The sequence below is a fragment of the Zygosaccharomyces rouxii genome (assembly GCF_000026365.1).
Source record: "Zygosaccharomyces rouxii strain CBS732 chromosome E complete sequence".
Lineage (NCBI taxonomy): Eukaryota > Fungi > Ascomycota > Saccharomycetes > Saccharomycetales > Saccharomycetaceae > Zygosaccharomyces > Zygosaccharomyces rouxii.
In genome coordinates, this window is record NC_012994.1 from 667632 (window position 1) to 694229 (window position 26598).

At 40.3% G+C, this 26598-nt stretch overlaps 13 protein-coding genes across 13 annotated transcripts; 3 read left to right on the forward strand and 10 right to left on the reverse strand.

Annotated features, from left to right (window-relative positions):
- Positions 1–351: 351 nt before the first annotated feature.
- SPT16 (chromatin-remodeling protein SPT16) lies at positions 352–3444 on the reverse strand (the record flags this gene model as incomplete). Its single annotated transcript, XM_002499245.1, has 1 exon — positions 352–3444. One exon carries the CDS (start codon positions 3442–3444, stop codon positions 352–354), a length of 3093 nt encoding a protein of 1030 aa, XP_002499290.1.
- A 1225-nt stretch (positions 3445–4669) lies between these two features.
- On the reverse strand, positions 4670–5716 carry SIP2 (Sip2p; the record flags this gene model as incomplete). The annotated part of the gene is made up of 1 exon (XM_002499246.1): positions 4670–5716. One exon carries the CDS (start codon positions 5714–5716, stop codon positions 4670–4672), a length of 1047 nt encoding a protein of 348 aa, XP_002499291.1.
- A 117-nt stretch (positions 5717–5833) lies between these two features.
- On the reverse strand, positions 5834–6349 carry MIG2 (Mig2p; the record flags this gene model as incomplete). The annotated part of the gene is made up of 1 exon (XM_002499247.1): positions 5834–6349. One exon carries the CDS (start codon positions 6347–6349, stop codon positions 5834–5836), a length of 516 nt encoding a protein of 171 aa, XP_002499292.1.
- Positions 6350–7314: 965 nt separating this feature from the next.
- On the reverse strand, positions 7315–7764 carry SMB1 (mRNA splicing protein SMB1; the record flags this gene model as incomplete). The annotated part of the gene is made up of 1 exon (XM_002499248.1): positions 7315–7764. One exon carries the CDS (start codon positions 7762–7764, stop codon positions 7315–7317), a length of 450 nt encoding a protein of 149 aa, XP_002499293.1.
- Positions 7765–7880: 116 nt separating this feature from the next.
- Positions 7881–8366, forward strand: CHZ1 (Chz1p; the record flags this gene model as incomplete). Its single annotated transcript, XM_002499249.1, has 1 exon — positions 7881–8366. The coding sequence occupies one exon, from the start codon at positions 7881–7883 to the stop codon at positions 8364–8366; it is 486 nt and encodes a 161-aa protein (XP_002499294.1).
- A 76-nt stretch (positions 8367–8442) lies between these two features.
- ZYRO0E08492g (Rab family GTPase) lies at positions 8443–9180 on the reverse strand (the record flags this gene model as incomplete). Its single annotated transcript, XM_002499250.1, has 2 exons — positions 8443–9053; positions 9135–9180. 2 exons carry the CDS (start codon positions 9178–9180, stop codon positions 8443–8445), a joined length of 657 nt encoding a protein of 218 aa, XP_002499295.1.
- Positions 9181–10802: 1622 nt separating this feature from the next.
- FIR1 (Fir1p) lies at positions 10803–14558 on the forward strand (the record flags this gene model as incomplete). Its single annotated transcript, XM_002499251.1, has 1 exon — positions 10803–14558. One exon carries the CDS (start codon positions 10803–10805, stop codon positions 14556–14558), a length of 3756 nt encoding a protein of 1251 aa, XP_002499296.1.
- Positions 14559–14742: 184 nt separating this feature from the next.
- On the reverse strand, positions 14743–17574 carry ZRG8 (Zrg8p; the record flags this gene model as incomplete). Its single annotated transcript, XM_002499252.1, has 1 exon — positions 14743–17574. The coding sequence occupies one exon, from the start codon at positions 17572–17574 to the stop codon at positions 14743–14745; it is 2832 nt and encodes a 943-aa protein (XP_002499297.1).
- A 268-nt stretch (positions 17575–17842) lies between these two features.
- Positions 17843–18955, reverse strand: NCS6 (Ncs6p; the record flags this gene model as incomplete). Its single annotated transcript, XM_002499253.1, has 1 exon — positions 17843–18955. The coding sequence occupies one exon, from the start codon at positions 18953–18955 to the stop codon at positions 17843–17845; it is 1113 nt and encodes a 370-aa protein (XP_002499298.1).
- A 147-nt stretch (positions 18956–19102) lies between these two features.
- VAM7 (Vam7p) lies at positions 19103–20167 on the reverse strand (the record flags this gene model as incomplete). Its single annotated transcript, XM_002499254.1, has 1 exon — positions 19103–20167. One exon carries the CDS (start codon positions 20165–20167, stop codon positions 19103–19105), a length of 1065 nt encoding a protein of 354 aa, XP_002499299.1.
- A 172-nt stretch (positions 20168–20339) lies between these two features.
- On the forward strand, positions 20340–21611 carry SKI8 (SKI complex subunit WD repeat protein SKI8; the record flags this gene model as incomplete). Its single annotated transcript, XM_002499255.1, has 1 exon — positions 20340–21611. The coding sequence occupies one exon, from the start codon at positions 20340–20342 to the stop codon at positions 21609–21611; it is 1272 nt and encodes a 423-aa protein (XP_002499300.1).
- Positions 21612–21915: 304 nt separating this feature from the next.
- ZYRO0E08624g (uncharacterized protein) lies at positions 21916–23832 on the reverse strand (the record flags this gene model as incomplete). The annotated part of the gene is made up of 1 exon (XM_002499256.1): positions 21916–23832. The coding sequence occupies one exon, from the start codon at positions 23830–23832 to the stop codon at positions 21916–21918; it is 1917 nt and encodes a 638-aa protein (XP_002499301.1).
- Positions 23833–24972: 1140 nt separating this feature from the next.
- On the reverse strand, positions 24973–26379 carry CLG1 (Clg1p; the record flags this gene model as incomplete). Its single annotated transcript, XM_002499257.1, has 1 exon — positions 24973–26379. One exon carries the CDS (start codon positions 26377–26379, stop codon positions 24973–24975), a length of 1407 nt encoding a protein of 468 aa, XP_002499302.1.
- Positions 26380–26598: the final 219 nt, after the last annotated feature.

Consider the following 26598-nt stretch of genomic DNA (forward strand, 5'->3'; position numbering starts at 1 on the left):
AAAAAGTGGAAAAAAATAAATTGGTAAGATATTTTTTGAAAAAAAAAAAAATGTTTAGAGTTGAAACTATTTAATTGTTGGTTCTGTACCATATTCTACTTCTTATGTATAATCACTATAAATATTATTACGATTAACTGATTCAAAACGGGAGAATACATGAGGTATGTATTCTAAAATGATAACTAATTACATAGCGGCTTCTATCATATCAAGTGTTTCTACATCAAGTAGAGTTTGTTCGACATGAAACCGTAAAGGTACATAAACTATAACACAAATTAGTATACAGCAGATTCAAGGTTATTTTTGTTTGTTTTTTTCTTTCTATTGCTTTTATTTTCCTTTGTTTCATTCTCTGTAATTACTTACACGATCCAGCTTAGCAGCTTTCTTCTCTAATTCGTCCCAATCTTCACCTGCTTCACTCTCTTCGTCTGCACTAACTTCTTCACTGCCATCATCACTAAATTCTGCTTCACCTTCGGAATAGGCATCTTCGTCATCAGAAAATGCACTCTCATCGCTTGGTTCCTCTTCGGATGCCTCATATTCACTTATTTCCTCGTCACTTTCGCCGGAGCCCTCATCATCAGAACCCATGGCCAAGAAACTCCAACCACCATCTAAGAAGAACTGGTGTGGGTCCTCTGTTAGAGATTTCATAATGGTACTCCAATTCAAGTTGATAGAGGAAACAGTGTAAGGAATATCCATATCAGTTAACCACTGTTTCAAGAAGTCTAACGACTCGATAGGGACGGTGTTGATATGTGTTACTGGTTTGCTAAAGTCTTTGTATACAAAGACCATATCAAAGTTCTTCAATCCAAATTGCACTCTTTCCAGAATACAGATTTCGATCTCCTCTAGGTTGATCACTAAAAATGGTGGTTCAACCAACTGGACCAAACAGTCAGTGGTAGGCATACAGAAGACAGCTGATCTATTAGGAACACCCTGGAAACCTAAATCTCTGAAAGCGCTTTCTACTGTTAGCATACCATTGGAAGCTTCAGCAATAGCATCTGCAAAATACTTGAATTCCTTATCCAATGCAGCACGTTTTCTTCTTTCTTCTTGCTCTTGTTCCAGTTCATCTTCATCACCATATCTTCTGAATTTTGATTGTCCACGTCTACCAGTACCTGTTTCATCGACGGACATATCAGAGGCTTCACGGTAAAATTGTACATCTTGGATTTTCTTTTTACCCATTAAAATTGGGTTCTTTAAATGGATGTGGATAATGACAATCAATTCACCTTTACAGGATTGGAAAATTATATTCTTAATATTAGAAAACAAAATATCGATTCTGCTATCAGACCTTAGAGGGGACTGGTATCTAATACCATTTTCATGAATGAAAACCGTACTTGGAACACGTTTTGGATCTGGACTTGGTCTAACGAAGATTTGGTCAAGTCTCTTTGTTCTGCCGAATTTATTTTCAATCAACTTGTCTTGACGAACAACATCGGCCAACACTTTACGTTCCTGTTCACGTTTAGTAGATTCCTTCTTCAGATCTGTGATTTGCTTGAATACATCGCTCATTCTTTCACCATCCTTAGATCTTAGAGTGATGGAACGAACAAACTGGTTATCAGGAGATTCCTCATAGGGAAGCTCTTCAGTTTTCTTAGAAATACCACCAGCACCTGGGGAGTGGAAATTTAAACGCAAATACGTGTATTCACCCTCTTCATTCTTTGAACCATTTTTGTAGGAATTGATGTGGAATGGGACAGGTCTACCGTAGATCGGTAAGATAACGGTTTGAGATCTCCAATCTACATGAACCCTCAAATCACGAACATTTGAAGGAATTTGCGAGTCTCGCACATAAGACTCGTATTTTTTGAAATATTGTCGTTGTTCATTACCAGTACCATTGGCATCTGCGGCACTGAATCTTAACAAACCATTTTTTTGCAATTTCTCGTGTAATTTTTTTTGATTTTCCTTACGAATTTGTTCCTTTTGATTTTCTTGAGAGTCACCACGAGCTTCCCCACGTAGTTTAGTCTTTAGGATTTTGGAATTAGGTTCAGGTTTTGCAGGCTTCTTGGCCTTCTTGGATTCGTTCTCATCTTCTTCATTATTGAAATAGAATGAAACTTGAGATGGTGATCTAGCACAGTTAGTCAAATACTGAGGTTCTGAATTTTCCTCGGACGCTAACAAGACTGTATCTGATAATTGCAGGGCGTAGCTTTTATCGGTCTTGGAATCCTTTAAGTTATTGAAACCAAAAGAAATGTTGAAACAATCGCCTGCTTGCACCTTTCTTGTTTCGTTCTTGGCATTAAGGACAAAGGAAGAGTCTCTAAACTCTAACCCAATGACAGATCCCAAATTCTTGGTCAGATTGCCCACTAGATCAGGTCTAACTTTTTGTACAAACTCTACTACCGAATCATAAACTTCCTTTGGTGTGGATCCAACTTTCAACTTGTTGTTCACAATTTCCTTCTGAAGTTCTAAGACGAATTCGTAGTTACGAACCATCTCATCTGAGGGATCGATTAGGAACGTTCTAGTAACATTAGAACAGTAGTTGTTGTAACGGATACCACAAGATGCCAATATAGAACCATTACCATCGAGTTGGTCGTTGGTCGATCTAGCTGAAACTCTTAAATCGAATTTTTCTCCCGATTGAATGATGGGGGAATAAGTCCAATCCAATAGATCCAAATTGAAAGGATAGCCTTTGGGACATAATTTTGACAATTCTGGTGCAATCTTCTTCAGGAAACTATCGTCATCAATCTTGTTTTCAATCTTATCTGAAAGTTTCACATTGGTGATTCTTAATTCTTCATCAACAGCACGTACCATTTCATCCGCCAGATAATCCATGAACTTATCGGAACTCTTGCTTGCCACTGATAACAATGCCTTTTCGTTATCATCTTTAACTTCCCATGTCTGAGATAGACCTGCTGATATATCAACTACATTTAATTCGTACTTTTTAACAGCTTCGTCCCAAAGTGGTGACCATTCCAACATAAACTTACCCTGGTAAACGTTTTTCTCTGGAGCTCCTACAGATTTGCCTGCCTTTTGGATCACATCAATCACATCTTCAAATAATTTTTTATTATGTTCTGGATCCTTACTGTTCCTTTGCCACAGTTCTAGTTTTACAGGTTCATTGGAGAACAGTTCAACGGCCTTTTCCAGATGCTTTGCCTTCGCAGCACTGGTGATGATTACCACTTTATCTGGTAAAACCGCTATAATAGTGCTTGGAAATTCATAACTCAACAACCAATTGTGTAAAATACTTGTCTTTTGATATGGATTTTCAGTATTAGAAGAGCCTAGTACAAATAGCAGAGAATTTGGTGAGTTTTCATAGGTCTTGTATTGAGAATGAAGCGTTAAAAGTCTTTTCTTGAAGACATCGAAATCGATATTCAACTCAACCATTTTGATATTATTAATGCGACTTGCGCGGTAATGGTTATTACAGTGGTTGGACAACTAAACTAGAGGTTGAATTCGAACTGGACGCTTTGGTGATTGTCACTCATCGGAATTACCTGATCCCTAGCCTGTAACTCTCTTCGCTGCAAAGTTATACGCGTTGGCAAGAGAATAGCGATGCGTGTTGAAGAAAAAAAGACGGGTAACTAATTCGTATGATATGATACCGTGTTGAGTGATTATGTTTGTAATTTTCAAGAAAAAGTAAAGAAGAGGAATAGAGCTCTGTTTTCTTTGTATCATGCATAGAAGGAAAAGTTTTCCCGAGTTTCTTCTCTACAAATGAAGGAGTAGAGAAACTAAATATTAGCCGCCTATAGGTCAACCGAAATAATAAACACGTGAGACCTACTATTGATCTTAGTAAAAGTAAGCCGATGGACCTCTAATTTCCCCGACACTCTCATCTGGGTTAACATAAGCAGCTTGGTGCCAAAGCGACTCGGTAACCTCCCAAATCGAAATCTACGTAGGTATGCTTTAAGAAAGCATCATCAACGGATTAATTGTCGGATTTATCCGAAGGACCAAAGTTTTATCCTGTTTCCCCCGTCCCCCACGTCTAAGCTCTGATGGTCGAGATCTCGCTGTCGATTAGGAAACCTCGAGATTAATCCCCACATCCAAAAGCGGAATTAGAAGTTTCTTTCTATGGTTCGAGAGTTCGCTTCGTTAACCCTTGCGGAGACTCGTTGATAAAAATAGCATTTAAGGACCCCTTACGGTTATTGTAGATCTTGCGCCTGGTTCTTCCTCCATTGAGCGATATGCGAGTTATTAGCGATAGAGGATCTATTGATACTCAAACGCCAAGAACAAGTAAGGAGACATGGTATAGATGCTCACCGAGGGCAAAACCCCTTTGATATCAAAAATGCGGGACGGAATGGATTGGATTGATTCAATTGCGCCATTGGACCAGATGTTTTTAGCAAAATCTGAACTCGAGTTCCCTTACTCCGATCTATATTCTGTAAATCCCCTTTCCGCTCCGAAGGCGGACGAGAGAAAAGAGATCTCTAGTGCACGCGCCGTTGGATTCGCTAAAAAAAAGGAAAAAAGTGCCGCCGGGCAGCAATCTCCCATAAAGTCCCATTTCATACTGTTGAATAGTATCCGAATATATATCTTTATTACGTCTTGTAAAACACTCTCTCTATCCATCATCTCATTGCAGCGGCGCATAAAGAATCTGAGTCACGTATTTCCTCTTGTATCTAACAATTGATGCGACACAAAGAGTATTGTGTTTGATGCTACTAGTGGCCAGATGATTAAGCACAACATGATTAGGAATTGGTAGTGCACCACTATTGTTTTCATTATTACTATCACCTTGTATACCATTGTAACTATTCAACGGCACGTCTTCTAAATGTGGTGGTAATGTTGGCGGCGTTAACCAGGCCATGTTTTGATGATTGTGTTGTTGTTGGTCCAATGTCAAGTAGTACTGTTCCATAACGCTTGGATCTGTAAAAACTGCTGGAATATCTTGCGTATATTCAACTTGAGGTTTTAAAGGTATCTCTTCTTTAAACCTTGTAAACCCATTACCGATATCATCAGGTTCGTTTTCAATTTCCATTGCAATTCTTGATCTTGCGCTCAATGTGTCTTTTTGGCCTCTACCGATTTCTAAATAATTGACAAAGTTACCCATTTGATCTGTAGCAGTTGGTAAATAATCACTAAACCTCAATTCATTGTCGACAATGAACCTGAATCTGTGAGTACCAATAGGCAGTTGTAACTTAGCATGCAATAACCCTGGTTGATCAGGAACCGGTACCAATCCAATCATCTTTCTCCATCCTGTAAAAGATCCTGTAACATAAACTTTATTACCACCTTGTTGCCAAGTAATCTCTACTGGGCACATTCCAGTCCTCAGAGACTCTGTTGAGCTCGAGGAATCTGAATCCATCGACTTACTGTGTTCCTGATGGTTTGTGTACCCCATTTCTTCTTCATCGTCGAAGATTAACGTTGATTTCCTACGACCGAGGGTAGGAGGGTCTAAATTCATCTGAGACAAAGAATAGGTGACGTTGTTATCCATTCTTCCGTTGGTCTTGCTTTCTTTGTCTCTTATTCTTTCTTTCCCTTGTTTCTTATTAGTTGTTATTAATACTACTGGCGAATACTCACTGTGTCCGTGTTTAACTACTATTTCGTCGTGTTGAAGTAAAAGTTGGATAATTGATGGATTCATCCGTAGAACACGACGCACGTGATAAGAAACAGTAGTAACCTTCCCAACTCCTAACTATTAACCTATTAAATATTCATTTAGTTCAGAATTACATATACACTTTGCCTGTCTATCTATCTATATCGACTTCCCAGTGTTAAAGACGTCAATCTGTTTTAGCATTTTGCTTACAGGTGGCAACACCACTTTTTCCTCTGGTTGTTCTAGAGTTGCTAATGTCGGTAATGAAATCGCACTACTCTGTGCACTGACCGGTCTTGAAGATACCGGTGTGAGGGGCATTGTAACCGGCAACGCCAGTGGTACAGGCGGCAGCTTTACAGGACTTGTGCTACTAACAATGTTTTTCGCCGTCGATGGTGCCGGAGTCGGTATTCGATCCTTTTCTACACGCTTGGACGGTGTTTTCTTTGTCTTACGTTGTGAAGTACCGGTATGAGTACGTAAATGTCTTTTCAATTCATCGCTTCTCGAGAACGATTTCCCACAACCGGGAAAACTGCATTTGTGCGGTTTTTCACCAGTGTGCGTTCTAATGTGTCTTTTCTTGTGCTCTAATCGATGGAACCCTCTGTTACAGATTTCACACCTGAACGGTCTATCATCGTTATCCTGTGGCAGAGAGGCCTTCATATGCGTTCTTAACTTATTTCAAGCTATTAAGGTACAAGCAATTCGGGGGGGGGGAAGATATAAGGTTTATCTAAAAATGCGTAATGCAAGAAGTAACTGAACCCACGAATGAAGAAGAAAGGGAAGAAATGGAAGAGGTAGAGGAATTACTTCCCCATATAAATGTTCTAATGGTTGCTGCGATCCCCGCCAAGCTTCATATGGGGAAATCCGGGTAGAAAAAGTTCTCGGTGGTGCAAATCACAATGCACCGGAAAAACAGCGCACACACCCCCGCAAGCGGCCAAGCAGCGCCGCCACACAGGACACGCTAACCCCACGGTGACGGCCCTCGAGGTTTTTCCGGTCAGACGAACGTAATAGAAAAAGAAAAAAGGGGGAAAAATAGGGAAAGGGAAGTTTCTCCGGTGGCATTTTGCGAGACTTGCCTAAATTTGGAGACGGAGTGTAAAAAAGGAGAAGCAACCCTCCCCGTCGACAAGCAAGCAACCCCTTCTCTTCCCCCACGCTGCGCCGTGTTTTGTCATTCTTACGCGGAGATGTTAGGGTGCTAAGGGTTCATGCACGTGGCGGGGTGGAGGGGCAAAAATGCTCGTAGGTCACACGCTCTGACGCCAAGACGCGATAGCTGAGAAAGTGCCGGAGAGGAAAATGTGGCACGGACTTGGATTTTCAATCGGAGAACCAGCAGGAAGCGACAGCATCCAGAGATAAATAATGGAGGTAAGGGTGGCACACCGGGGGTAAGGGTGTATAAAAGTGGAAGATGATTGCAGGACAGGAAGAATGCTAAATAGGAAGATAAGAAAAAAAGAAACGGAAAAAGAAAAGAAAAGAAAAGCGAAAAAAGAGAACTACAAAGAAAAAAAAGAGCAATATCACGTGAGCGTGTAGTACCACAGCCCCACGTGCTTTTCGCGTGATCTTGGTAGTACCATTCCTACTATACATACAGATTATTACCTTTATACACGCTTCCTAAGACCAGGTGGAGGTTGGAACTTTTTCTTCTCTACCTTACCGTTTTTCTTTTCCTTTGTCTGTTTATTTCTCGATCTCCTTTCCTTGCTTATCTTTTTTTCCTGATTCTTTATACCGTCTAATCTCTCTCTCTTGGATAGCTGTGGTTTGTCCTGTACTACGCTTGATAGTACTTGTTCACCTCTGAGAATAGCCAGTCCGAGTGTCCTTTTCTCTACTTTGATATCGTTCTTATCACTGGTTTCATTTTGCAGCTTGTCCAATTGAGTCTTTGGTATGCGCTCTTCGATACAGTTTTTAAGGACTAGATTCATAAATTTATCAAATGCTAGCAGCTCCCCCACATAAACTCTACCATCTTGAGTCAGAACACGTAGTCTAAATCCAATTAGGTCTGGTAGTCTTGCATCCTGTTTCACCTGCACCTTGCTCATCGTCGTCCTTTGTCGTTTTAAATGGTGATAGATGAATAAGACGAGCGATGGAAAAATATCTTGAATTACTTAACTGAAACTTTTCTTATAACATATGGTAAGCACCAAGAAGAGTAATGGCAGAAGAGGATAAGAAGCGGGAAGAGATCACAACGAAGGAAGAACCTGCTAAACAGGAGCCCTCCAAGGAAGAACCTGCTAAACAGGAGCCCTCCAAGGAAGAACCTGCTAAACAGGAGCCCTCTAAGGAAGAACCTGCTAAAGAGGATCCCTCCAAGGAAGAAATTGGTGCCAAACGTAAGAGCACGGGTTCTTCACGTAGGGTCAAGAGAAGACGTAATTATGAAGAGAATGATGCCAAAGTAGAGAATGAAAAGCCTGACCAAGATGAAGAATCTGAAGTCGACGATGCGAAATTGGATTCACTAGTTGCACAAGATGAAGAAGATGACGATCTAGCAGAAATCGATACTAGCAACATTGTAACTACCGGCCGCAGAACTCGTGGTAAAGTTATCGATTACAAAAAGACTGCTGAAGAATTGCCTCAACGTCAGGAAGAAGAAGATTCCGATGATGATGAAGAATTTAAGGAAACATAAAATGTAATATAGATGGTAAAAAAATTAAAAAATTGAAATTAAAATTAAAATTTAAAACAAGACACAAACAAGATGTTCAGCAACAGTTGTTTGCACTCTTTTTCTTGTTTTCATTAGGAGCAGGTGTTAGACTAATCGTTGGACCCTTTGGTGCATTTCCTTGGGTATTTGCATCACCTAAATCTACTTGATGTTTGGAAACCATTTGATATATCGCAGTTATCAACTCTCTAAATGCCAAATCGACATTTTCACTTTTTAATGCACTCGTTTCTGTAAATAACAACTGGTTCTCTTGAGCAAAGTTCTTGGCTTCATCCGTTGGCACTGCCCTCAAATGATCTAAATCGCTCTTATTACCAATTAATCCCACCGCTACGTTGTCATCGGCGTTTTCTCTTAGTTCTGTTAACCAATGGTTACAATTTTCATAACTACTTGGTTTTGAAATATCATAAACGATAAGCGCTCCAACTGCGCCTCTATAATAAGCAGATGTAATGGCTCTATAACGTTCTTGACCTGCAGTATCCCAAATTTGAGCTTTAATCTTTTTACCTTCCACTTCAATGGTTCTAGTTGCAAATTCAACACCTATCGTCGATTTCGATTCCATATTGAAATCATTTGTAGTGAAACGAGAGAGTAAATTAGACTTACCGACACCAGAATCACCAATCAAGACAACTTTTTTTAAAAAGTTAGTATATCGAACTTTCTTCTTTAGATCAATGTATATTTTTTTCCCTTGTTTTTGCTAAGACATACTTTTGAAAAGATAATCGTAATCGTAACCATAATCCTCGTTATTCATCTTTACAGTTTATTCGATTGTGTATCTTTTGAGATGTAAAGACTATCCTTGATGGGCCCTAATTTCTCAAACAACTGCTCCTTTAAATGTTCCTTTAGTTAGATACACGTCTATACGTTTATTATAAACAAAGATGGCGGTGAATTTCCAATGGAGTGCCAGACGGGCAAAATTCGATCGTGCTCGGTGATTGTTTGGGGAAGCGAAAAAAATGTGGGAAGAAGAATGTCCGCCAAGATCCCTGGAGGGTCTCGGACAGTGTCCAGAGGACTTCTAAGGCGGGTAATCTTTTTTTTCTCTTTTACATTTTCAATACAACAATACTTACTGATACGTTTAGCTTCCGCAACACTGCATTAGCGCATTCGAAGCGTTTCATATTATTGTTTCATTTGTGCGTTCCTCATATCTTGTGATTTTGTAGTTCCACCATTTTGTAATGGTAAGTAATGCGTTTGCAGGGAGTATAATGACCGTAGATTAAATGTAGCAGGTCTTTGAACGCCCTTAAGATCTTATTGTGCCATTCTTGAAATTTGACCAGCATTGGCCTGGCTTAACTTGGGGTTAGCTTTGAGCTTGGACGCGAGCATTCGTTCTTCGTTCCAGTCATATTAATGTCTTTATATATTTCATCTGTTGGATTTAACCCATTTGTTGGGAACGTGGTTCGATTGCAAGCGAGATCAAGGAGCTATACTCAACACAAGGTCAATTTAATCCAACATCGAGGTTGCGCCATCGATAGTCAAAACAACGCCAAACGACGTGTTAATATTTGCAAACACGTGTAGACTTGCAGGGCTCGAGAACATAATGAAGGCCCGTTTTACTGCAGTTGTGTAATGAAGTCCAGAATATTGTATGCAAGGAATCTTGGGATACACGTGAAATACACGTGGGCATATGATACGACAAACTGATCTACGTCAGGCGTAAATCACCTTTTTACTGCAATCAATCAAAGGGAGGTGGGCTCAGAGCATTGAGGATTACAAGTTTCTAATTAGTATCTGTTGCCAGCACAGCATGCTTGTGGATTTACAAGGAGCCATAAAAAGATCGTAACTTGAGGAGTTTTCCATGGAAATGGCGGGACAACGTTGCAAGAACGGGAGGGATAGATTTCGAGGCAGCGCTCGAAGATAGATAGAATGTTCTTAACAGCTAAGAATAAGCACCCGATCTACCTGAACCACACTGCATAACACTTTTGAGGCTAGAATTGGTTTTCACTTCCATTTTCTTGTTCTTTTCAACTGATAAGCATCATATATCACGAACGGATGAAAAGATCGATTTGAATAATTACCTAAAAGCTTCAAAGGTAAATAATAAATGTCAAAGTCATCGTCAAAATATTGACCAGTTTACCTTATTCGGTTTATGGGCACATGCATTGCTGATACATTACTTTACTTGAGGAGGCCATGGAATAGTACAGCGATATGCTCAAGACTCTTTTTCTTGACCATCTAACTATTCCATTGCCTGCTTTACAAAATCTGATTCTTAGGCTTTTTTCATCATCCTTTATTGAGATCAATCATTCGCTTTCAAATTTAAATCATCCTCCTTCGTTTCAATTTTACAAGTGCTAGTCCATCATTCTTTTACATCAGATGGTCGATGGACAAGATACGCTGCAGGGAGTTCATCCCATCTTAAGGAATCCCGACTTGCCGAATCCTACTGCCTCACCGACATTGATGAGTCCGAGATCTCAGGTTAGATTTTCTGTTCCTGATACAAGTTTTATGAATGAAGCTCAGGTGTCAGTCTCAGAATCTCCATCTAAGATAGTTTTCCCCAAAGGTTCTGAAGAAGATAGCGTTTATGAAACTGCGAATGAAGAGATCGGCGATGAATTTCGTAACCTGGGAAAAGAAGGGCATTTTATGGATATGCATTCAAGAGTAATGATTGACGTCCCTGAAGAAATTTGGGATTTCCACACTAGAAGACTAATAAAACATCGCAGGTCGAGATCAACTGGTGATCAGTCTATATACAATGGTAACGCTAATGGTAATTTGGAAATGTCAAGATCGTTACAATCTATTATAGTTGATACTTTAGATTCAATGGGAAAATTTAAGGAAAAATATAGGGCAGAGAATTCTAATTCCGAAGATTCCAGTGGAATAAGTCAAGTTTCTCCTCTAAATCTACGGCGGGAAACTAATTATGATCTTTATCTAACACCTTACTCGCCCTTAAACAATTACGATGTGCCCATACCTTTAGAGATTTCATTACCACCGTACCTATCACCAAAAAACAAGGAAAGAAAAAGAAGTAGCCTGATCTTTGATGGTAAACATTATAGTCCGTTTAATATGGACTCTTTTGAAAGCTCTGCAGAAGAAGATGTGGAGGACAGAGATCGATTAAATGAAAGTTCCCATATGTCAGCAGATGCTGAAGAAGAAGGTTCCATAAGTGCAGATTCAATACCTTCAGCGGTACATGACATATCATTTGACGTAAGTTCTTTGCACGATGTGGATGAAGAATTAGGCATTGATCAAGATGCCAATGTTAATTTGAAAGTTCAGAGAAAAAATCTGAAAAGACAAAGTCCTTCGAAGTCATCTCCACTTACAAGGAAATCACATACCAAATCAGCTTCCAGAAATTTGAACGATCAACAAGTACCCGACTTGCCACCCACTCAAGAACCTGAAGTTGCAGATGAACCCCCATTAGATCAAGAAGGTATTGAAGAAGAGGAGAAAAATGAGCAAGAAGCGCTAGCGCCGGTGCTCAGTAAAAAATCATTGGATATTCTTGAGACACCTTCTAAACAAATTTACATTCCGGATTTCGATTCAGATCCTACACCTGCAACTTCCACTGCTGGGTCATTGAAATTTTTTGATACTTTAGATGATCGTGAAGAAGGTCACGAAGAGGCCTTCACTACAAATCCCAATCGTGAAGTGGATATCCTCGATATGACATTCAAATTTCCCCCATTGCCTCCAAAAGAAGATGAAAGTCATGAAGAGAAAGATACTTCGAATCCCAATCGTGAAGCGCATAACCTCGATATGGCATTCAAATTTCCTCCATCTCCTCCAAAAGAAGATGCAGATTTCCTAAGGGTGGATAATTCACCGGTTGATCCTCAATTTGAGTCAAGGAGGAGTAAGTTGATGCAGCAGAAAGTCTTAACTCCTGGTGGTCGTAGACACATGCATAGTCGTAGTAGAAGCATGCATAATGTACAAGATATGTTTGCCGCTACTTCAACACCACCTACTGCTGCTCCTGCAGCCATTACTACTACTACTAATAATAATAATAATACTGAAACTCCTAGTGGATCCCCACTGCGACAAAACTATGCCGTTCAGGAAGGTGCTGCATTATTTGAAATGGATAAACAAAAAGAACAAATTCCTCCTAGAGAATCGCCAAGAGGGTTTGCAGAGGATGAGTACGGTCTACCAACCACACCAACACCTTTTGCAAGGTTTAATGGTGATTTGCCCGTCACACCTTCCTCCACAGGTAGGAATAGAAGTGAGTTGGCCATGACACCAACTCCTTTTTCCAGGCGTAGACGTGGTAAGCCTGTCACTCCGACATCTTTTGAAGAACAAGTTCATGAAGTTGATATGACACCTGAATCAGAACCTTATGTTGAGCATGAAGAAGAATCTGATCCATCATCAGTCTATGAAGAGGTGCATGCCTTAAAGGAGCAGCCATCGCATGAACAGCCAGAGCCAACAAGGAACCAGGAAGACTTTGTCTCTCAAGATCAATCATCCTATAACAAGACCGATGAGAGTCTAAAGATAATATCGGAAAAGAACCTAAATTATGACCACTTTGATTTTTCTGATGAAGTTGAAAGAGAAGTTGCCTTGTCTACACCTGTAAAACAAAAGGAACTATCACCTCCCCCAGTCAGCCCTGTCAATCCTATGACATCATTCCAATCTTTTACTAGACCTGTGATTCCGCCAGAGAATGAATACGAAAATATCGTTTCAATGCCACCTGAGCATAACAAGATAAATTACAATTTGTTATCACCCGGGAGAAGCCTTTCAAATAATGGCAGTGAATCTTCTAAAAATTCTCAATTTTCAAAAAATACCAATCAAAGTAGCAGAACTTCTTATCCAGCTGAACGTGAAATGATCAATCCTCTGGTTGAAAACTTGAAAAAGTCGGATGTACCTTACTCCTTTCCATATCCTTTCGATCCTGTGTTGAATAATGCGATGAAACTCCAAAGACACTCAATGCCTGCCTTTGATATATATAATGGTAGTGCTCCTTCTTTCCGCCAACTTAATGAAGAAATATCATTTCAGGACAATGATAGGTATAAACAAGGTCTGCACCAGCAACAGCCTGATATCCCAGCTGATAAATCGGCTCAGAGAGTTTATAGCAGGCCAAAAAGTGTTATCGGACCAGGAGCCTACGTTGAAGACCAGGTGAGTTCTAATGTTGGTCCTAGATCGGAAGTCCCTAGTTGTAATCAAAGGAAGGGCCAAATGCACCATAGATCTAGGAGCTTAGAACAGTCAACCTATCCCAGGGCTCTAAACGATTACCATGGTGAGTCCTACCATGAACCAAAAGATCATCTTCTGTCACAAAATACTATGAGACCTAGGAGTTTTCATGCGCCACGTAGATCAATTCAATCTTTCATGGCAGATGACCTGTATGGGCCTGATGACTATAGGATGTTCGAGGATTACCAAAACGTGAATCAGCACGCCCAAGAGGATGATTCTGAGAGGCCAGCAGATGTAGTCTCGTACCCCCATAGACTGGCACCCAGTGCTGATTTTCGTGATGTATTGGAGACACTGGATAACATGTCCCCATCTACACAGAGGTCAAAGGAATTTTCTTCGAGGGAGCCCGACCACTACACTCTTCCTGAGACTCCAGTAAGGTCAAAAAGGAATGCTGCTACTGATGAAGGTTACCGTACAGAGTATGAGGTAAGGGATGGTAAGCTAGTAGAAGTACTAGTTCTAGATGATGATTCAGATGAAAGCATTCATAACCAAAGTGAAAAAGATAGCCCATTATCTCCAAGTAAAGTTTCACAATATAGTTCACCAAACAGGAACCATGAAGAGCTACTAAAGATGTGTGAAGATACTGCAACACATGCTAAAAAAGTTATTTTGCAACTGGTTGATGATAAAAAAACTAAAAAAGCTGGCGGTAAGAAGAAAAAATTATCAAGGCCGCCTCCTCCGGTTACAACTAAAGAAGTAGAGCAAGTTGCGCGGTTAACTCCAAGACAAAACAATCATCGTAGGAGTAGCTCTATAGGCCAAGAACGGTATTTGAGGAATCTACATCGAGCTATGAAGTCAAAGCCATATCCGCAATAATTATGGAGAAGGATAATTTGCACATATGGAGATCTTTAAATATTTCTTTAGGGAATACCAAGCATTAATAATGTCTTATAATAATATTAATAGTATATGCCAGTGTCTATAAGATGCTAAAACTAATTCGTTTAATTTTGCTTTTTATTTTTATTTTGTTTTTGTTTGCCTTTTAATCCTACGATCAACGAAGTGAAGGTATTTTTGGTGAATTGTCCACTGAAGAAGAACCCTCTTGAATTGGACTCAATGACTTATCATTTATGAATCCAGGAGAGGGTTTATTCACCGAGTTATTTGGAGTAAGCGGGGCAAAATTTTCGTAGTCAGCTTTTGAAGGTGAAGTAATATAATCATCGATGGAGTCTAAGTACTGCTCACTAGTCCTTGGTGAGCGTTGATATTTATCTATCGGTGAACGATCCCAGCCATGATTGAAAAATGTGACCGTCTTGTTTTTAATCTCTAATTTGTTTCTAGCTGGTGCATTTTCCTTCGCTGTACCCGTAGGTTGACTCGAGTAACTATGAGTACCACGAAAAGAGCCTCTCAGTGAGCGTCTTAATGAAGGTTTAGCAGGATCATCGTGTTCGGAATCAGAAAAAGTGAAATCCTCAGGAACTGTATTAATTTCGTCCAGGTAGTCATCATCGGCCAACTTGTGCTCTTCCATATATTTATCCTCCTCCTTCTCATCAATGAAGTACAGATTACTCATCAGTCCAGGAATTTCAGAATCTAGGTTGCTGCTCAAATCATGATATTTCAAACTTTGAGATCTCGCTGGTGGTGGAAGTGAAGGGGTTGTATTAGAAAGATGCGGTTGACTATCAAAAGGTGTAACAGAGGTGGAGGCACTATTTCCTGGAGGGGTTAAATAGATTTGAACTGGGGTTTTGGGTCTTCCTAAAGGAGATGTATGCATTTGTAAATATTTCCTCTGTTGAGAATCATCAGAGGCATTTGGAGATTCTCGATCTGGTATTGAAAAGCTTCCATCTTCTGCTGCGTTGACTTCTCCAATCAAGTCATCTTGATCCTCATCTTCATCAGATAGACCATCTTCTAAATCAAAGATGTCCGAGAAGCTTTTCACTGCCTTACTCTTTGGTAGACTAGGTTGTTTGCCGCTAAGTGCTGGAATTGAAGGTTGAACATCTAATGGTGACTGCGCACCTGGTGAGGCATGATATCTTGGAGGTTTATTGGTTGCTGGCGGCTTTATCGTAGAGGGGGATTGAAGACGTATGGAAGGCATACTCATTGTAGGTGACGATTGAATGTGAGGAGATGTTTGGAGAGGCGCCTGGGAACAAACTGTAGTAGTAGACTGTGAAGCTGACGGTGATCGCATTGTTGTATCATGATTAAATGAATCACTCGTCCTCGAATCATTTAAATTAGTTGGAGAACTTTTTTGGTCCTTTTCAGTGCTTTCCATATGCTTCGAATGTCTTGCAGATGAAGGAACTGAACTTAACGGCCTTTTCTCATTAGATGCAAACGACTGAGCGGAAACATTGATGGTTTTAGTATCGAGTCCCAAGCCAGCCAATCCCGAATGATCAGCACCGTCTTCTTCTTCTTCATCAGATAGAGCAAACAGATCCTGATATTTTTTCACGGGTTTTGGTTCGGAGAGATGAGCATCATCTGGCGTCAAATCTTTCTTCACAACTGATTCGTTATCTGAGTTGTCACTTATACCTAAAAGATTTGAAGGAAATTCCATTTCCCCGTCTTCATCTTCAAAGCAGTTCAGATCATCATCGAAATTCTCATCTTCGTAAAGGTCATCTATGTACATTGCTTCTGATGGCTCAGGTTTAGAGTAGTATTTGACAGATGAAGTTCTGCCATTTATTCCACTAATTTCAAACGAGAATCTAGAAGTTGCATCTTCTTCATCATCTTCCTCATACTCTTCATCCTCTTCGTAATCCTCTTCTTCTGGTGGTAAGTGCTCCGTGTCACCTACTTCAACATCTTGAGATGCTCCATGATCTTCTTGGAACTTGACCGCAGGGCTTCTTTTTGTCACATTATCTGGTCCCTTAAAATTCGAGAGTTTAGAAGTATTATTCACTTTGGCGGTTGCTTCATCACCATTATCGTCATTAAGAGTTCGCATATCCGGAGAATCTTCATCTAACGTATCCGGTGAAAAGGTTGATTTTAAAAAATCCATTGTCACTGAGGAATCCTGTCCCAAATGAAGTATATCGTCATGAGAGTGAATTCTTGCTTGTCGATTTTTATTCTTAACGCTGGATAATTTGCTGTAGACCTGTGGCTGTTGCTGTTCACCCTGTCGCAGCGAACCATCTTCAGTTGATGACCTTGGCGCGTAACCTGGAAGCTGAAAACTCCTTGGAGGTGCTTCTTGTGCTTTCCTCTCGCTGGCTATCCTCACAGCAGGGCCTAAATCGGATGATAGAACAGGTGTAGAGGGTTGTGTAGATGACTGAAATTTACCACTATGATTACTACCATTATTATTATTATTATCATTACTATCATTATCATTATTATTATTATTATTATTATTCAGGACAATAACCTGTTGTTCCTTATCTCCATTATCTCCCCAAGAATGAGTGACTGTTCCTTTCACCGCCAAGAACCTGTTATCATCATGACTATTACGACCCATACCAACATCACCGGGCATTTCATATTTATTGGCCTGAGGTGTACCAGGAGCACTGCTATATTCCTTAGGTCCAAAGGGACCGGGTTGTAACAGTGGAGAATTAGATGATGAGTTCTTCTTGAAGAGTTTACCTGGGAACATTTTCTTGTTCAACTTGTGGAATGATTCAAACCCAGGCGAATGCTTAAATCCTTGGAAATTAGATCCTGATTGTGGAGGTGTTGATTGAATGAATGATACAGTATCATTTTTGGGCATATCAGGAGCAGTTAGCCCTTCATTATTTGAATGTGGAGGAGCAAACCCTGTAGGGTTTTCATCTAATGAATTGGCCTTTTTATGCGATCTGATGAATGAACGCATTATTGCATTAGTTATTAGGAAATCTTAGATCCGCTAGAAATAGTTGTAGCACTCTTATAACCCCTCGAAATCTTGAAATGTTTAGCTTTAAGCTCTATATTCTGATTACATTAAATGGATCTTAAAGTACATAAAACATCTCCAAACAAGAATAATTTTAGCATAGGGTCATATGACTAAGCCCATATATACATAATATTGATTATTTAATACTAAATTTACACCAATGATTAATTCTATCCTATCTGATTAGTTCAGTGATTCCGACTTAGAATTTTAAAGATTCCAATGTTCTTGTGAGTCGAGCAGTACCTTGTGTGGAAGTATCATTATCCAGGGTTACCTTAGCCCTGTTGTTCTCAAGCCCTTCTAATAGCATACAAGCCTTACAAATCCTGTTGCTAGACAAATATCCACATTTTTCACACTTGTTGCCATCTACAAACCCTAATGATACAGATCCATCTGTTCTGACTTCCATTTGTTTTGGTGTACCTGTCCTCTTTGGTTTTTTGGGTTTTAATACTAGATTTTCACCACTATGAATTATATCGATAATACAACTTGGTCTAACCATTTCCAGATTTTTCATTAATTCCCTAGCGGTACCTCTAAAGGCTTCAGGCGCATACGAACATTCTGTGGAGAAATAGTCTAATTTTTTGTAGTGGGCATAGAGTACAATCTCCTTTTGATAAGAATATTTGAAAGGTTTCGATCTCTTAATGGGGGATCCACTACTCTGCGTAATGATAGCGGTAGATTTTTCCAAACGAGCTACATCACCTCGTAGAATGTTCATTAGAACCGTTTCCGCCATGTCATCTGCATTATGACCTGTTACCACATGGCTGATCCCCAGCTTTGATGAGCCTCGATCCAGAGCTTGACGTCTGAATACACCACAGTAGGTACAACTGCTTCTAACACCCGCACACGCAACGATTTCATCCATAGTCCAGTCGTACAGCTCTCTATATGATATAATTTCTAACGGAAGACCATATTGTACTTGATTCCTCTTCACGGTAGCCAAGGAATCATCTCTATAGCCCACTATACCTTCATCAATACTCAATAAGACAAGTTCAATACCATAATCATAACGATCGTTTAGTAATTTTAAAACATATGCCAATACCGTTGAATCCTTACCACCGGATGCTCCTATAGCAACCTTCTCACCTCTATAGAATAAATTGTTATTCACAATAGTATTGTGAATTTCAGTTTCGAACACATGGAAGAAGCATGATTTGCAAATCTTTTGTAGATTCTTGGGCCTACGTATAATAGCCTTTCGACAACGGCACAGCTCACATAATTGTGATACTTTAACCTGCTTCTTATTTACAGGATCGGATGGCGGCACGAATGACATAGGGGACGTTTGTGACTGTAATGGCTTTCTTGAGTCCATCTCATCTCATCTCTGCAATAATTTTTTTTATTTTATTATTTTCGTTGAAAAATTATTCGGAGTTAGAGAAAAAAAGGAAGATGCGTCTCGGGCGGTTCGAATGGAGGACTACTCATTATTGAACTGTTTGGCCCTTCTGTTAGCGGTACGTAGCTTAGAAGCTGTATTATCTACACCGTCATTCAGCGAATCTAGCAGTTCGTTATCCTGTAGTAGTTCTTGATTCATGGCAAGCGATAAATCTTTTTGTCGTTGAACGATTTTGTGCATTTCTTTCATCTCTAAGTCCTGCTTAGACATACTGTCCTTATGCAATTGCAATAGTTGCTGGTTATTTAAAGGAGCAGTTTCCTCAGTTTCACCGAATCTTCTACGTCCTATAGCTGGCTTTTTGGGAGTTCTTGGTTCGGTAGGCCCCTCAAAAAGTGCCACTTTTAAGTCATTATGTTCATTATTATTATTGCTGTTGCTGCTGTCATGAGGACGGGAACTACTCTCAAGTGCAAATTCATTCATATCCTTTTTTAAAGTCTGGAGTAGATTTTGTCGTCTTGCAAATTCTGCCTGTCCCAATTTTTCACTACCACGCTTAAGGGCATTCTCCAAATCGTGGAGCACCAATCTCAACTGCATTAGATCTCGAGTCACTGAAGATGCCATTCCTCTTTTACACGACTCTAGTAGGTGTTTGGAGTCCCTAAAAGTTGTTAACCATTGTGTAGGATCATTTATATTGCCTTGGCTTGACGGTAAATCTGAATTCTTTGGTTCATAGGAATTCCAATTAGAGGATAATTTTAAGAATTTACACACCTGCGGTGAATTCTTCCATTTCGTGTCAAAAGAATCGTTCAAAAGGTCTTGTAGAAAATTGGCTAATGTTATCTTTCTCTCCTCTATGACATCTGGATCCAATGAACTCTGTTTCCATAATCCAAACTGTCTCTGTGGTAGCTCATAGGGCAGCTCCGTGCCAAACTCTTTCTCCAACTTCATTTTTAAATCCCAAAACTCTGAAAACCTTCTATACACTCGATGCTCGTAGCTTTGTTCATTCGCAGATTCATCGTTACTCCTAATGACCTTTACTAAAACCCCATAAAGCGCATAAGACTCCTTGACGATTCGAATGTCATCAATTACCACAGCAACTTCGATTCTTTGTGGCCTCATAATAGCTGATCGAGCTTGCAATTGGCTTCTTAACAGTACCCTTTTTCCTCTATTTATCTAGATATAATTACTTGACATTGTATACTGTGAAAACCCATTTCAAATCGCCTAACATTGGAAAGTATCACTAACATTTGAAACAGAATAGTAAGAAACTAAAGGCTTCAAAACCATGTCAAACGTCTTTATATCGACTGCTAACTGTGGTAAAGCTCATAATGCTGACATATATGGAACTTCCGTTTGTTTGCCCTATACCGTAACATGTTCTGGTGATGGTACTATTAAGCTTTGGAAGAACAAGTTACTAGATAACGAATTGCCCAAGGAGAACGTTATTACGCAATTTGTTCACAGGACAGGTGTTCACCATGTAGATACTTTCTATTCAGTGGAGAAAGGTGGGCATGAATTGTGCATTGTATCCTGTGTTTCATTTGCAGGTACTATTCATTTCTACCAAGTTGATGTTAAGAGTGGTAAAGTTGAAGCAGTTGACCTGTTACCATCTCAAGATAAGAAAAAATCATATTGGTCATTAAAATGGTTTAAAAGTGATGATCAAATGGTTTGTCATAGGTTAGCGGCCACTGATGTTAAGGGCAATACGCTTGTCTGGAGATTCCATCCATTTGCACAAGAGTTTGATGAAGAGTTGGCAAAGAAAGAAGAGGAAAAAAGAGCTAAAAGGTTGGCAAGAGGTCAAAGTGTGGAGGATCCATCTACAAATTCTGAAAACGATGAAGAACTGAAATTACAACCTCATTTAAAACTGCATGGAGAGATTCCCTCTGTAGAACCTGTCTTTGCCACATGTGTAGGCATTTCTCATAATGGATTGGTGGCTACAGGGTTTGCCAATGGTAGCGTCGTTGTATCTGAACTGAGTACTTTGAGACGTATTCATAATTTTGAAGGTTTCGGTATTCAAGGAATTGAACAAAATAGTAACACAGTGAGAGCCGTTGAATTTTCCCCATTGGGTACTTTGTTAGCTGTTGCTAGTGATTCTGGTTCTTACGGCTGTGTGTCCCTTTATGAAACTGAATATGGTGAACGTGTAGGTTCACTAACGGTTCCTACTCATAGCGCTCAAACAAGTATCGGTACTTTTGCCCATGATGGTTGGGTATTTGGATTATCCTTTAATCCCACAGGTGAATTTTTAGCAACTTGTGGGTACGATAGTAAAGTTAGAATTTGGGATGTTAAATTAAGAGAAAGGGTCTCGACATTAAATATTAGCGCCGGTGATATCGAGGTTGAAGAAGACATAATGTTACAAGACGAAAATGGTGAATCTGTGAAAAATCCACCTGTTATGGATGTTAAATTCATCAATAAGGGTGTGCGTGGTGGTATGGGCAGCGAGACCAATGAGGGTCTTTGCTGCGTGTGTTTAGATAGAAGTGTTAGATGGTTTAGAGCTGCTGGTGGTAGCTAATATTTTCTTGATTACGTTGTGTAGAAAATATAATAAAAAGAATTAACGTACAATTGAGTTTTCAGACAGTTGGTTCCAAGAATTTCACCGGCTACTGAAAAGTTCCTTTTCTAGGCCAAAACGTTAAATCGGAACCAAAACGGTGCACAAGTGGGCCAGACACACATATATATGCTCAATGGTCTACGCAACCAGGCTTGCATAGGTCTGAAAGCTACTCAAGATATCTCAAGATTACTCTAGGGGGAGGTGAGAAAAAAGATACTTTTAAATACAAGGTGAATGAACTTAAATAAAATTGGTATTATGGAAACAACTTTTGACCTGTGGCGACCCCGCCAATAAGGTTGGCTCTTCCCATCTGCTCGATTAAATCGAGGACCATAAAGTCGCAACCGGGCGCTGCTCCAATGGCCGCTGTAACGGGCAGGTATTTTTCTGTCAATGTGATAGTCGAGTTATAGGCGACCTCGCCAAGTGGGACAATGGCCTCCGGAGTACGTGCAAAAGAGGAAATATACATTTCAGAAAAGGCAGAAAAACCATCGGCATTGGGAGCGGAGTTGTAAACGTTTCTATAAGCAGTTGAACCGTCGTTTGACAGGAAGATGTACAGTGAGCTTGAGCACGTTTGCGGGTTCGTAGAAGTCACATTAGCATTCCACCAGTCGTCAAACTGCCACTTTTGTTCGACGCAGCGATCGTAACCATCTTGGGTGAGATTATTGTAGGCCCACTCCCATCTAAACTTTGGGATAGGATCCATGAAGGGAATATCACCATTGCTAGCTTCTTGGTAATCTTTTGAGAACCGCTCCCAAATGTTTACATATTGGTAGAATCCAGCAAGTCCGTACCACGTATTGTTGAAGACGTTGGCTAAACTACTGCCCGTATCTTGTTCATATTTGGAGTAAATGTCTAATTTGGCATTGGAACCGTTCACAAAACTAACGACATTGCTAACAAACGTGTTAAACAGAGCGAGGGCTTCTGAACTGGCACCACTTTCAATGAAGTCCGAATCTCCCTCTTCGAACGCAAAAGTGTAGACTGTTTTTGGGAAAGAGGTGTAGGAGGTCGAGATATTCTTATTTTCACCGTACCAAGTCTCACCAAATACCTTGAATAGACTAGGGTCTCTTGAAAAATAGCCCGCTGTGTCCATGAGATCATTCATTGGAATGACACCATCCAGCGATATCGCATCAAAAGAGGGCCTTAAGCCATATAAACCCTGAGACCCAGCTGGACATCTCACCGAACACCCGGTGTCTGAACCTACGGTGAAATCTAACCAATCGTAAGCTGCCTCAGCGGCTCCGGAGCCACAGGATGACGAAGAAGGAGATTGGTACCCGTCGCCTCTTGGGTTAAATGGAGCATGATAGTCAACATAATTTGCAGTTGGGTTACCGCCATTTGCGAATTGAGTCAACTTGAGCTTTCCCACTATGACGGCTCCCATATCGATCAGCCTTTGTACAGAGGGACAGGTCAGCGCTGCCTCGTCGTATAACTCGTAGTATTTTCTCGATGCTCCACCAGTCTTGGTCCCCGCGATATCGTATAGATCCTTCACTCCGACACGATACCCCGCGAGCGGCTGTTCTTCGGTTACGGTATAGTATAGCTTCGAGGGAACCGCGATAGTCTGTGCATGAGCAACCTCAACTCCGGCTGGTAATGCCATAAACGACTCAGCATTTTCATCTGAAGGAACGATACCCGCTTGGAAAGCGCCGTAGGCGTCTGCATAGAGACGGTACGCCTTATAGACGCTTAATTGACCATCCAGATAAGAAGCAAAGTATGGACCATTTGGCAGGGCAGAGCCGCCCAGGGATATGATTGTCGACACATTAAGGGTGGAGAGGGAGCAGTTGCTATAGGAAACCACTCCAACGTTTGGAGATTGCACCATGATTGTCTCCAAAAAGTAGTCCGAGTATACATCATCGGAACAAGAAAAGTTCTTGGAAACTGATTCAATCGTGGAATAATCCAGGTTGCCCGAGTAACCAAATACAGTCAATGGGAAAAGAAAAGAGCTTTCAAGGGTCCCAAAAAGGCTCGACATCATTCCAACATCGACGGTCAATTCTGGAACGCCAGGAACATAGTAGGAGATATCACCAAGCTTAACTTGCTTTGAGACGGCTAATGCTTCCAAGCTCCCAATAAAGAAACTTAAGCAGAGAGACCAAAAAAACACTTTCATTGCTTTAGGTGACTTGTTCAATTGAAAGAGGAAAGCGTTTTGAGAAAGAAAGAAGCATTGCAGCGTGCAACTGACGGGCTTTATACAGGCGCTGACTGAGACGTTCGAGAGAGCGGTTGCATTTTTAATGACATTTGAAAGGCTCTTCTTACCTCGTTGGAAAACATGTAGGATTAGTCACAACACAATTCCGAGGTGCAGTCGAGATAAAAGGGAGCTCCATGTAGTCTCAAATGGGATTTTGGTAGCCATAACGCTCATGAAAGCTTCCCTTTGCATCCCGAATAGACAATTTGGAAATAGAGAAGATGCAACCAAAAATGTTTATGGGTAAATTTCCTACGGCTGCTGCAGTTCCATAGCCGAGGGAGGTTAAGGTATGAAGTACGGATCAAGAAACCGAAGAATCGGCTCTTTGTTCCAAAATAAACTTCTTATCGTCCGTTACTATCCTCGAATAGTTCCTCTTGATTGACCTCTAATAGGTCCTCCGATTTATCATCATTTCTTGATGGAGAAACCTCGATATCCGTCGGTGATATTAGCAGTACAAACTTCTAACAACTGCTATATGATCCGGTCACTGTATCTTTCAATTACATCCTACGTCACCGACATTGTTCGGGCGAACTTTATTTTCAAGCGTAAATATTTTGCATTTCCCTTTTGTTCGATAAGCCGATAACGATAAGAAATCAATCGATGAACTACCATGGTTACAGATACATCCTACACAGAGGACAAAAGAAAATAAAACTATAATACCTATAACAAATAATAACAAATAATGAAAAATAATAATGAGAATAAAAAGAAGAGTGGATCACTCATTTAAGAGCTCCTATATACGATATTCGAAGGGCAAAAAAAAGTTTAAAAAAGAAAAAAAAAAAGAGACTGTAACACTAATCGTATCCACAGCTTTAGAAGTAATCAATCAATCAATCAATCAGACAACAATAATAATAAGAAAGATAAAAACACAACATAAATGTTTTTAAAAAAAATTTTTCGATCTATTTTGAATTTTTTTTTATTTTTTTATGTTTTCTCTTTTTATCTTTTTTTTTAATGTTTTTGTCATATTTTTGTATTTTTATTTTTGTTTTAATATTTCGTTCTTATTCAACTTCCTCCTTCTTAATACACTGCGGAATAGCAATAGTAATTGTTATCGAAACCTGGGAAGTTAGAACTTGCAAAATTACCAAACCTTTCATCCATATTCCACATATGAGCAGGTGGTAGACCCATCATAGGTTGAACAGCAGCGGCAGGTTGTGGGGGTCCAAAGTTGTAGAAATTGTAATTCATTGGGCCACCACTAGTTGTTGAATAAGCAGCAGCAGAGTTAGGAGTAAATTGTGACACGGGGGATGAAAGAACTCCGGGTTGCCCATAGTAAAAATCGTTTGTATCCTTCTCCAAAAATCCTGGAGAAGAATAAACGTTTGCATTTAGATGGACAGGAGTTTGACAATCAGATGGTGGTGACAAATAGTTATCTGTAGAATGTGGAGCAGGTAACATATTTGGTGGTGATGGACATCTTTTCTCTTGACAGAAAATTTCAAAAGCGTGTGCATACTCATCATAGTGAACAAACTTATCATCAAACAATCTCCATTCCAATACGTCTAACCATTCTCTTTCGAAATTGTTAATGCACAAAACATCCATACCAGTAGCTTGGGACCAAGATTTGTTGGTGAATGTCTTGTCATCATTAAACTTATTGGCTAGAACAAAGGCTACCATTGTGTTCTGATAAACCACGTTGACACATCCACTGCGGATCGATCCTGAAGCCGCATGTGTCTTTGTCACGTATTTGGATAAAAGATCTAAAGCCATGAAGATGGTCACCGCAGGTAATCTAGTTGCTGAAAGAACCGAGAAAACACCCTTCGTGAAAAGATCCACCGTTTGGTTGGAGCCTGTTTCTCTAATGACAGCACCTGCATCCGTTCCAAAGGCATTGTAGGATTTCTTGATTACGAATTCGGACATTAAGTCTAAATCGTAATCCAAAAATTGGTTAACCCCACCGTTCACGTACTCCTCTCTAGGAGCAGGTGCCTCCTGCTGTAACGGTAATGGTAAAATAGTAGCTGGAGGTGCACCCGGATAAAACATTCCTAGGGGAGGTAGTGTAGGCTGCTGTCTGAAACTAGAAGTTCTGCGATGATGAGCTACCGCTTGCTGTTGATGTTGATGTTGCTGTTGATTGTAGAAAGCTGCAGCCTGCTGTTGTTGATGCTGCTGTTGTTGTTGAACAGCAGCCATACCTTGTGCGGCAGCTAGTCCATTTTGGTAGTAACCATATGGCGCAGCAGCGGCAGCGGCAGCAGAGGCAGCGTATTGCTGTTGCTGCTGACTATGCTGCTGCTGTTGTTGTTGTTGTTGATGAGCCTCCATCTGTCTTAGATGAGACTGTTGATGCTGCTGCTGATGATGTTGTAAAGCAGCGGCATTAGCAGCAGCACAGGTGTCCACAACAGGACCGCCAGGCGCATGGCCTGGATAGTACATGAATGTAGAAGCCATGTTACCGCTCGTAGATGGGACCTTCTCCACTAGCCAAGGCAAATTAACTCAATAACTGTCTTAGCCCAAATAGTAAACGCTGCTTGGGTAATAACGAAAACAGATCAAATGAAATAAGATAAATCCGTTCCAAACAACTAATAGAGTGGGAATGTCCAGATGTATATCAGAGCTTGAAAAAGAAACTTAGAACAGGGACCTTGTTAACGTGTCTCCTTG